Below are 10,397 nucleotides of genomic sequence, written 5' to 3'. Positions count from 1 at the left end.
GGTGGGTGGAGGCGTGGAGGATTTGGGTCTGTCTCCAGCGGAGGGAGACGCTGCTCGCACGTCTTCGACTGGACTCTTCTGTAAAGGACAAAGACGGAGAATCAGCAAACAGACGCAAACACGTGTCTTCAATTCAATTCAATAAACTTTATTAGTCTCCAGGTGTCGGTGTCTCTACAGTTCACCTGACCATCGTAGAGACAGGAGACGACTCACCGTCTTGTTTCTCTGGGGTCTTCTCTTCTCTCCTCCCTTTCTCTTCCCTCCATCACCCTGCGTCCCAGTCTGAGTCTGAGAGGAATAAAAACATATTTATGGCGTCGGACACAAGAGCTACGCCTGTCCTCACTCAGGTCCTCATACTCACCCCGAGGGCGGGGAAGCTGTGTTCGTCTCTGAGCTGGATCTCCACCAACGCCACGTTCCTCTCCTCCTCCTCTTTGGCCAAACGCTGCTCCTCCGTCAGGCCGAACAACGCCGACTCCGCCGAGCTCACGGACTTCCTACAGGAACACAAGACACACGCTGAACCTTTCAAAATAAGATCGCTTACAATATTCACTATCGCGAGGACGGTTTCCAGACAGCAGGAATAACTTAAGCTGCTTCGCTCTGAAATCAAGATCAATGACGCAACAACAGGAGAGACTGAACCCAGGGTCAGACTTACCACAGTTCACATTATGAAAGTATTGATTATATATCTCACCTGCTGGTTTTGGCCCCTCCCTGCTCCTCGGCGCTGGCCTGTGGGGGCCACGAGTGCTGCTTCAACACACGCCCACTGGAGCCCGGCGCCGTAGCCTGGGGGACGGAGGAGGAGGATGATGGGACGGACTTCCCCCTGCCTCTGCCTTTACCCTTCTCCTCCCACTCTGAGAGAGAGAGAGAGAGAGAGAGAGAGAGAGAGAGAGAGAGAGAGAGATGTTTCAGCACTGACTTTTATAAACGTGTGTGTGTGTGTGTGTGTGTGTGTGTGTGTGTGTGTGTGTGTCGTCCCGTCACCTCCATATCCGTTGCTGAGCCTCTTGTCCTTGTTGACCACGGTGCTCCAGCTGCCTTCCTCACCGGCAGGACGGAGAGTCAACAGAGGGACGTGTCTACACGCAAACACACAAACCACTGTCACTTATTAACCTGATCAATAATCAACAGCTGATGCGTCGTCAGTTCCTCCGTGTGCTTAACGACTTCTGTGCTTCATGTCAACACAGATTTACTCCAGGTTTAACGTCTCTGTTCTGAACTTATCTGATAATGTTTGATAAACATTAAAGACTCACGTTACATCTCGTTAACAATAAAACACCGGTGGAGGAGACGTGTTGGAGGTGAAGCAGCACGACTGTGAATGACTCCATTTTATAAACACACTCAAGAATATAAATAAAACTTACAGGTGAGTAAACGTCTCCACCTGCAGTTCACAGCCTCACGTTAACTCACACAGTTTTAATGTGTGTGTGTGTGTGTGTGTGTGTGTGTCACCAACCTGTTGCCCAGTTCTTCTATGTAAACCACCACCTTGTTGCTGTTGGGAGGAACTTCCTTGATGGTTGCGTTGTAGTGCCGACCCTCAAGGCGAACCTACAGGTGTCACACACACACACACAACGTAAGTATGCATGAAAATAATCACAATTAAATCACACACACAACGTAAGTATGCATGAAAATAATCACAATTAAAACACACACACACACACACACACACACACACACACACACACACACCTGGCAGCGGTCTCCTGCAGTGTATTGCATCCCAGCAGCGATGCAGTAATCGATCTTCTGTTGAGCTGAAAGAAGAAACAGACAAGAAAAGACAACGATCCCTCATTATTAATAAATAAGATGAATTCATTAATAGTTAAATCATTAAGACAGAAAATATTGACATCTGCCCGTCACGTCTTTAAACTGAGCGCTCTGAGTCTTAATGTTTGATTTGACATTTAGTCAATAAACTGGTCGATTAATCAGCTGTTTCAGCAGAATCTTACTGACACACAGTCCCAGCTGTGAGATGCCGTTGCCTTGGTAACTCTATTCTACATTGTTGAAGCTCCGAGTCTCTGATTCAAACATCTGCACGTGGCTGCAGCAGCTGTGACTCGCAGCTGGTTCAGACACAAAGATCAAACTTATATTCACTGTTAATGCAGGAAAACACAGTCTCCACCATGTTTCCTCTGTAGCTTCAGTTCAGTGTCTCTTCTTTTCATTTTGACCTTGTGGTCGGGAGCTTTAAAGACCGAGGTCGTGACTGAGATCACAAGGGTTGAAGAACAGTGACCTGTTCATCTCGGGCACATGACCTCAGCGTTTGTCTGGCAACAGATTCAATTAAAGAAAATCACCAAAAAGAATTTAATCTGGATTCAGTTCAAGCTCGAGGTCGAGTCACAATTGCTAGTTGTGTTTATGCAGAAGAGAAGCGGAGACTCATTCACTTCGTGTGTTTTGTATCAACGTGATTTTCACACTGTGACACTTTGAACTTCCTGCGAGAAGAGAAATGTGAAATAAACTGGAAACTGTGTGTTCACCTCTCTTGGACTTGTGCCAGACGTCGTACTCTATGTTTCTGAACAGAGTCGGGTTCAGTGAACGCCTCACCCTCTCTGGCAGCAGCCGGCCACGCCCACGCCCCTGACACACACACACACACACACACACACACACACACACACACACACACACACACACATTATTCAGTGTTATCAGGCAGGTGAGCAGGTGTGTACAGAGACAGGCTTGGTGTGTGTGTGTGTGTGTGTGTGTGTGTGTGTGTGTGTGTGTGTGTGTGTGTGTGTGTGTGTGTGTTACCCTGTAGCTGTTGTGTCTTGTAGAAGAAGTGTTTGTTGCAGTTTCCACCCTGGATCATAAACACACACATCATGAGGCGGCGTCAGTAAATCAGTCCGTGATGAAGGAGGGAAAATGAAAACAAAAACAAACAAATAAATAAATATGTGAGAAACTTCAGGTGAGTAAAGAATGAAGGGAATTAATTAAAGATCAATGGAGTCATACAAACGAGCAGAAATGATTTTTTTGAGAAAATAAATAAGGAGCAACTAAATAAAGTCAATTAACTGTGACATTAAAGCTTCAGTAAGTTCAGAGATCTGAGGCTCGACCTTCCAACCAATCAGAGAAGGCTAAAGTCAGGGGCGGGAGCTCACAGCTGTCAATCAACACGTGTTTGTGGTTGACTACTACTCCCACGCCGAGGTGTCAAACATCAGCTGGAAGACGTTGCTATGGTGAAAACTGAGCGCTTGATTTACTCATTGAACTTATTGAAGCTTTAATTAATTAACGAGTTCTTAGAAATCTGTGCATCAAAGAACTTTTAAATAGATACTAATCGACTGAAATAAAGAGACGTGCGTCGTGGCGGCGTCAGCAGCTGCCACTCTTATTTCAGAGTCAGAAACAAACTGAATCATCAACATGTGGATGAATGTAAATATCTGAACGTTAAAAAGGACAAAAACAGTCGGTAAAATTTAATCAGTTAAATCAAAACGTTGTGAAGTGAGCTGATCGGTTTCCTACCTGAGCGCCTCGTTTGCATCCAGGTCGGACTCGTCGCTGCTGTTGCAGAACGCCATGCTGTCGTCGCTCAGGAGGTCGTTGGATCGTGGTAATCGCTGACACGCACCCAGAGAGTTGCGGTCCACCTTAAACACGCCGTCGTACAGCACCTCGTACAGGATGGCTGCAGCAGACACGCAGAGCGGAGCGGAGCGGGAGTTAGAGAAAACGTTTCCTGAAGCATCGCGTGTTAAAAAGCAGCTGCACGTCCCGTCACACTGATGTAAAGTGATTTTCTCAGAAACGAGTCACATGTGAAACAAGCAAGAAAAACTCACACTGGCAGAGAGCGGCGTTCTTAATGTGGCTGATGCGATAAACACTGTCGTAGTGATTCCCATTGAGAAAACACAAATGCACCTGGGGGGGAGGAGAAGAGAGAGAGAGAGGGAGGGAGGGAGAGAGAGAGAGAGGAAGGGGGGAGAGAGAGGAAGGGGGGAGAGAGAGAGGGAGAGAGAACAAAGGTGTTAAAAGACAAATGTATCATTAACATTTCTTGAGACCTAGATTTAATTGATCTCATTAAGTTTAACGAGGACAAATATTTCCTCAGAATATTGAGAAGAAGTTTTTAAAAGACTTTTAAAGACACAGTGTCTTTTCACTTTTCTTCTTCTACTTTATCAGTTATTTTCTCTTTATGATAAAGTTAACACAATTTACTGGAGGCTGGATTCACAGTTAATGAAGTCAGTTAAATTAATGAGTAAATTAATGACACAATAGAGACTTTGTTGTTTGAGTATTGTCACATCAAACGATCCACATACAATAAACAGACGTGTTCAAACGTCACACATGAAATGACAGACGACACACACACGTCTCATGTGCTGGATGTTTGTTGTTTTAAATCATGTTCTGTTGTTTTTCTTTCTGTGTATTTTATATATTCATGTTTTCACTGTGCTGCCTGATTGTCAAAGATAATTTTCCATTTAATGCAAATCTAACAGACGATAGAGTTTTATCTCCTCTGATGCTTGTGTTTAGATATTTACATGAGTTGATTCTCCAGTGGTTAGAGAAGCACATGAGAGCTGCAGTTAAAAGCAGCTGATGGCGTTCAGTCTCACCTTGTCCTTGAAGTTGTTGTTTGTGATCTGGACGGGAGTTCTGCCCGGCTCCTGGTAGATCAGGAAGTCCCTCCTACAGAGAGACAAAGAGAGAGAGGGGTGACCGGCCTGATGACGACGCCTCGGTGACTCATCCTCAACGTTCATCGACCTTCTTCTTTCTTTCTTTCTTTCATGTGGGTGAAATCACAAATAACCGTTTCCCTCAGGTCCATTGATCCGAGGAGAAGAGTCTTCTTCTTCTCTCGTATCAGTGCGACGTGAATCACAGTCAAACGTTAGAACCCACATCAGTGAGCTCGACTCTCTCTCTGTCTCCTGTCAGACGGCTGAAGCGTCAGAGTCATTTCCTCTGACAGCGTCTCAGACTTCTGTCTGTTTGACAGATTTCCTCTCGCCTTCATTTCTGCAGCGAAGACGCCAGGAGACACGATGAGCTCGTCCTCAGGTTAAACTGGGCCAACACTGAAAACACTGATTCAACACTGTGGTCGCCTCGCCATCAAAAACCATCTCATGTTTCTAGTTTTCACTTTTTCAAACTTTATATCCAGAAAATATTTCACATTCAGTCTAAACTCTCCTGTGGAGCAGAAACCGACAGCGGACGTTCATACGTGTCTCAACAGGTGTGACTGTGTCACGGGGTCAGAGGTCAGCATGAATAAGATGAAAGTAAGTTAATTCATGATGCACCTGTCACAATATGGGGCGTCATTATTTGAAGTTTGCAACATTCACTTTCAAACCACGTCTCACCAACATCCTGTTCATGAGGAAATGTGTCTCATCTCATCTCAGATCTTTAATAGAGCTGAAGTGAGACATCGGCCTGATATTAACTGACCCCTGATCAGCTGATTTATCAGACATATTGATTTCTGTCAGCTGAGAAGAAATCAACAAGTGTCAGTACAGAAACACCAAAGATGTGTTAAAGATGATTTAGAAGAGTTATAGAGTCTGTCCACCAGGGAGCACTGACGGGTTTATTTTAAACTGAAAGATGTCACTTCTTACTTTACTCACAGCTCTTTCATAACTAGATTTAATTTAAGGGATCCTTGAAAATGTATTTTATTTTTAGAAAAACAAACTTCTTTTTCCACAAAACTGCACGTTTTACTTACTTGTACATGACGGCCAGCGCGTTGATTTCCACTTCTCCCACCCATTGCTGAAAAACAGAATCCCATCAGTTTCACTGCATCATCACTTTTCATCTGTGCATCAATAAGTGAAAGTAGGAAACGTAATGAATCAGAGACGAAGTGTGAGGTGACGGACTGAACACAGTGACGGGGGTTTACCTGAGGGTCCTGCAGCTTGCACAGGTAATCCTCAAAGTCACCTTCAATGAACTGGGGAAAAACAAGAACACATCAGTGAGCTCGAACAACACAGACAACGATGATGATACCTGATTCCTGTTTGTACCTCACACTCTTTCACACACACTTTGTTCTGTTATGATCGTCTAGGCGGCTGCTGAAGTCGAAACAATGGTTTGTTTGTTTTGGCTCATCGTTGCCAGTGGATGACGGTGTTAAAGGTCAAGTGTGGTGACATTATTTTCATTGTGTTGATGATCTAAACTTTAACAGTGAACAGTAAAGAAATTAATTCCCTTAAAGACGAGACGAAAAGACACTTTCTTACATCAGGAAAAAGAGCTGCAGCCACACGACACATTGACCTTTAGACATTACACGCCTCATGTCAAAAGAATAGTTTGAATGTGAGTCACTTGTATCCACCGGTGCCCTAAGACCTGATTGAAGACAATATAATTGGCATTGTGGGAAATGTAGTAAAGCCCCGCTGTAGCGTGAGACGAGGTGGAGTGATGGTGTGATTATATCACTATCATAAAAACAGCATGAACTTTTGCTTTCAGTTCCTCGTCCTGTCATTCAGCCTGACATGACACGAACGCAGTTCTTCTTCTTCTCAGTCATTCATAGAACAACTTGACATGGCCTCCATGGAGCGCTTTGTGCCAGTGTGAGTCTCTTTTGGAGGGAAAATCGGTGAAATGACTCACCGCTGAGCTCCACACACTGACATCAGACTAAAAAAATACAAACCCTCTCCAGTCTGAAGCCAAACATTGGACTGTTCGGTGTCAGTCAAACGTGTAGGTACATACCGCCTCATAGGTCTCTCTGTTCTGCTTCAGAAACTCCACACATTTGGCACGAACTTTAGTATGAAGGCTTTGGCAATGTAGCACCTGGAAGAGGTCAGAGGTCAACAGTAATATAAATCACAACTGCTACTACCAAATAATCCGATTAGACATCTACAGTTTATTCAGATGCTGCTGCTCGGCCTCTGACTAAAACTAAGAAAAGAGAACATGTAACTCCACTTCTCACGTCTTTGCACCGGCTTCCAGTCAGATGCAGAGTTCAGTTTAAAGTTTTACTTATCATCTATAAATCACTAAAAAGGTCTGGGCCCTAGATGTAGTTGAGAAATGTTTCATGTATATGAGCCCAACAGATCTCTAAGATCTGCAGGAGCTGGTCAGTTAATGATGCAGCCTAGAGTTCAAACTAAAACAGGGTGAAATGGTAAAACCTCTCTACTCTCCTCTGCCTTCATTTAATCTTGTGTTTTAATTACATATTCTCTATTTTATAATCTGTGTTTTATGATAGTTTTTACTTTTTTTCCTTCATGTATTTCTCTTAAGCACATTGCATGGCCTGTGTATGATAATGTGTTATACAAATATATTTGCCTTGCCTCCTGCTGACATATACACTCAGGTTTATTAGGCACAGCGAGCTAAAACTAATGCAGTTTAATACAACATTCCTGCAGTAATTCCTCCCTTCATGAAGGTTATAATGTTTTTGTTGTAATTGTTTCAGAGGTGTTCATTCACCTGTATGGCCATTTTGGAAGATCTAGTTGGTGCTGCGTTAAACTTTTTATTTTTATCACTTCATAACCTTCGTGAAGGAGGATTTATTGAAGGGCTGTTGGATTATACAGCACTTCTACCAAGGTGTACCTAATAAACTGACAAATGAGAGGAGATATAAGTATATAAATGCATCATTTGCATGCTTTTACCAAGTATTTATAACTTTACCAACATTACATTAAGAGTTTAATTATAAAAGTTGTAATTTAAGTGTTCATGAGTGTTAAGTATAATTATTTTTACTATTAGATTTGGGGATGTGGTGAAATTATTGTTACTCTTTCCATCTTCTATCCGGCTGACATTAGACACTTGTTAGCACGCATTAGCACAACAAAAAGACCGAGTCTAGCCAGTCACCTGTGCCCTGTTAGCTAATCAGAAACTTCAAGCTAGCGCTTTGTTTTCACTTGTAACACTTTACCTGCTCGGCGACAGCTCGGAATAAGCACGACCCATCTTTGGCAATCTTCTTCCGATGCAAACCTAATGATTTCAGGTACTCATCCATCAATTTCTCCGCTGCCCTCTCCGCATTATGCATGTGTCCGCCGCCGTCCATGCTAGCGGGCGCTAGCCGCTGCAGCTAGCTGGTGAAACGACGCTACCTGCGTGTTTGACGGTTTTGACGGTTAGCGGTTAAAACTTTTACACGCCAATGGCTACGAGTTGTCAATATCTCCACCAAAAGATGTTAAATAACTACATCTACGATCCAAGGAGTGTCACAAACAGCAACGACGACGTCTAGTTTCGTTTTCCAGGAAGCTCTGCTCGTCCCGGAGAAGCTTCTCCTGATTGTCAGAAAGTGAAAGTACAACTTTAGCTCACAGTTAGCAGACAGGCTAACAGCAAGTAGCAACACGCCCCCTTCTTCCTCTACGGTTTCAAGTTAGACCCAACGGGCCGCAGCATTTCCTCTTTTTCCTACCAAAGTAAAAGCTGCAATAGTTAACCATGGAGTGGTTTAAACCTTTCAAAATAAATTTGTTCGCCCAAAAGTACAAAAATACAATAACTGGTCAGAGCTTTCAGTATGAAAATGATTTCAGGAGGTAATAAAATAGCTAATTTGGCTTTACTGAAAACAACTTTCCGTCCCGTTTTTCAAAATAAAACGTTCCCTGTAACACACAGAGTTATCAAAATAAGAGTCTTTCATTTAGGTCATAACTTCGAAAACGAACACTGGTATCATTACAGATGCATTTGACTCTGAACACATGCATGCATGCGTGTTTTATCAGGTGTGTTTGATTCGTGGAGCAGGACTGTCACATGCAGGGGGAAATCCCGAGATCCACGTGGTCGATCAGAGGACAAAACAGTGTGGAAACCCCGCCGGACACCGCCCACTGTGGGCTGCATCAAGCTGCAAAACGTTAGGAAGACCGGAAACTGGCACACAGAAAACAAATGGTGCAGAAGAACAGAGATTGGATGAAAACTGAATGTTTTAGGGGGGGGGGGTCAAGATGTCAGTCCTTCTTCAACCGCTGATTTCACCATGTAAATAAAAAGTTCTTTTACACTGAATAATGAAACATGTTTTTAAAAACTCATCACGTTTTGTATGTAGAATCTTAATCTGTAAAGTAAGTAGCAGGAAAATTAATTATAAAAGTTCTCAATTAAGAATAAGTACCTCAAAATTGTATTTAAGTACAGCGCTTGAGTAAATGTACTTAGTTACTTTCCATCACAGAGTGATTCATGTTTCGATGTTATTTTCTCTCTCATATCTTTCACTTCATTCATAAATAGTTTGACTGTTTCTTTCCTTGTGTGCAGTGCTTCCTACTCAGCTAATCTCTCCCTCCATCTCTCCCTCCTGCCTCCCACCCTTCTCTCATCCCTCCCTTTCTCTCCTCTTTCCGGCCTCGTGTGGTTCCTCCACCTCTTCCTGCCACACAGCAGTATTGATTTTCAGTCCTGCAGAGGCCTCAGACGCAGAGAGAGGGATTGGGTGTTGGCTAACACTGTGAGCGTGTGTTTGTTTGTAATGTGGCCACTGATCTGGATTCAGCTCATCCTTCTTCTTCTTCTTCTTCTTCTTCTTCTTCGTGGTCTTCTGTCATTCATTCATTTAAGTGTGTTATTAAGGATTAACATGCTGAATAACATTAAGCACTTGTCTGACAAGGACACGGAGCTGAGGGTGCTCAGCTCCACCAGCTGTGGTTGTTAAAGAAACAACTATCAGACGGATTCCCATGAAGTTCGGTGCAGACGTTCATGATCGTCAGAGGATGAACCTTAAAGACCTCGGTGTTCCTCTGACCTTCTGGTTCTGAGTGAAATATCTGAACAACCGTCGTGACATTTGGTTCAGACGTTCCCGTCCCCTGCAGGACGACGTGTAATAACATGATCCCTCTCATATAACTCTGTCAGTGAAGCGACTGATTTCCCCAAAACTGCTCCTGTGTTAAAATGTTGGAGATATTCAAACATTTTCTGCCTCTGTAACTGTTAAATATTCAAGGTTAACACTGAGTGTTACTGTGTGACTGAAATATTCTCTGTTTGAAAATGTCTGTGCAAAGCTAACAACATATGTCCTTGTCAGGCCTTGACCTTTGACCTTTTGTCCGCGAGAGGAAAGAGAGTGATTGTCTCCTCCCCCTCATCACCACTTGTCTTCCTCCTGTCTTTTCTTTTTTTATCCTTTGACCTCTTCTTCACCTGTTCTTCCTGCCTCTGTCTCACCTCTCTCTAACACTCTTCCTCGCCCTCATTTTTGTCTCTGATCTTCCTCCTCCTCCACATACCACCCCCCACCC

The 10,397-nt window shown here is 43.5% G+C and overlaps 1 protein-coding gene across 1 annotated transcript in view; it reads right to left on the bottom strand.

Annotated features, from left to right (window-relative positions):
- Positions 1-8,444, bottom strand: part of otud4 (OTU deubiquitinase 4) — a 14,004-nt gene extending 5,560 nt beyond the window's left edge. The window contains exons 1-16 of the mRNA XM_023430857.2: positions 8,039-8,444; positions 6,829-6,912; positions 5,990-6,040; positions 5,810-5,856; positions 4,680-4,752; positions 3,882-3,963; positions 3,565-3,727; positions 2,830-2,878; positions 2,550-2,652; positions 1,735-1,799; positions 1,493-1,587; positions 1,006-1,100; positions 710-875; positions 368-503; positions 217-291; positions 1-78 (exon numbers count right to left, since the gene is read on the bottom strand). The exon at positions 1-78 is cut by the window's left edge and continues 10 nt beyond it. Of these exons, the coding sequence (XP_023286625.2) occupies positions 1-78; positions 217-291; positions 368-503; positions 710-875; positions 1,006-1,100; positions 1,493-1,587; positions 1,735-1,799; positions 2,550-2,652; positions 2,830-2,878; positions 3,565-3,727; positions 3,882-3,963; positions 4,680-4,752; positions 5,810-5,856; positions 5,990-6,040; positions 6,829-6,912; positions 8,039-8,176 (1,500 nt within the window). The 5' untranslated portion in view covers positions 8,177-8,444. The remainder of the gene's footprint in view (positions 79-216; positions 292-367; positions 504-709; positions 876-1,005; positions 1,101-1,492; positions 1,588-1,734; positions 1,800-2,549; positions 2,653-2,829; positions 2,879-3,564; positions 3,728-3,881; positions 3,964-4,679; positions 4,753-5,809; positions 5,857-5,989; positions 6,041-6,828; positions 6,913-8,038) is intronic.
- Positions 8,445-10,397: the final 1,953 nt, after the last annotated feature.

Source organism: Seriola lalandi, unplaced genomic scaffold, assembly GCF_002814215.2.
Source record: "Seriola lalandi dorsalis isolate HSWRI2012SDOR001 ecotype SW California unplaced genomic scaffold, Sedor1 jcf7180002054913, whole genome shotgun sequence".
NCBI lineage: Eukaryota > Metazoa > Chordata > Actinopteri > Carangiformes > Carangidae > Seriola > Seriola lalandi.
The sequence above is the reverse complement of the archived record's forward strand: the minus strand, read 5'-3'. Positions and strand labels throughout refer to the sequence as shown.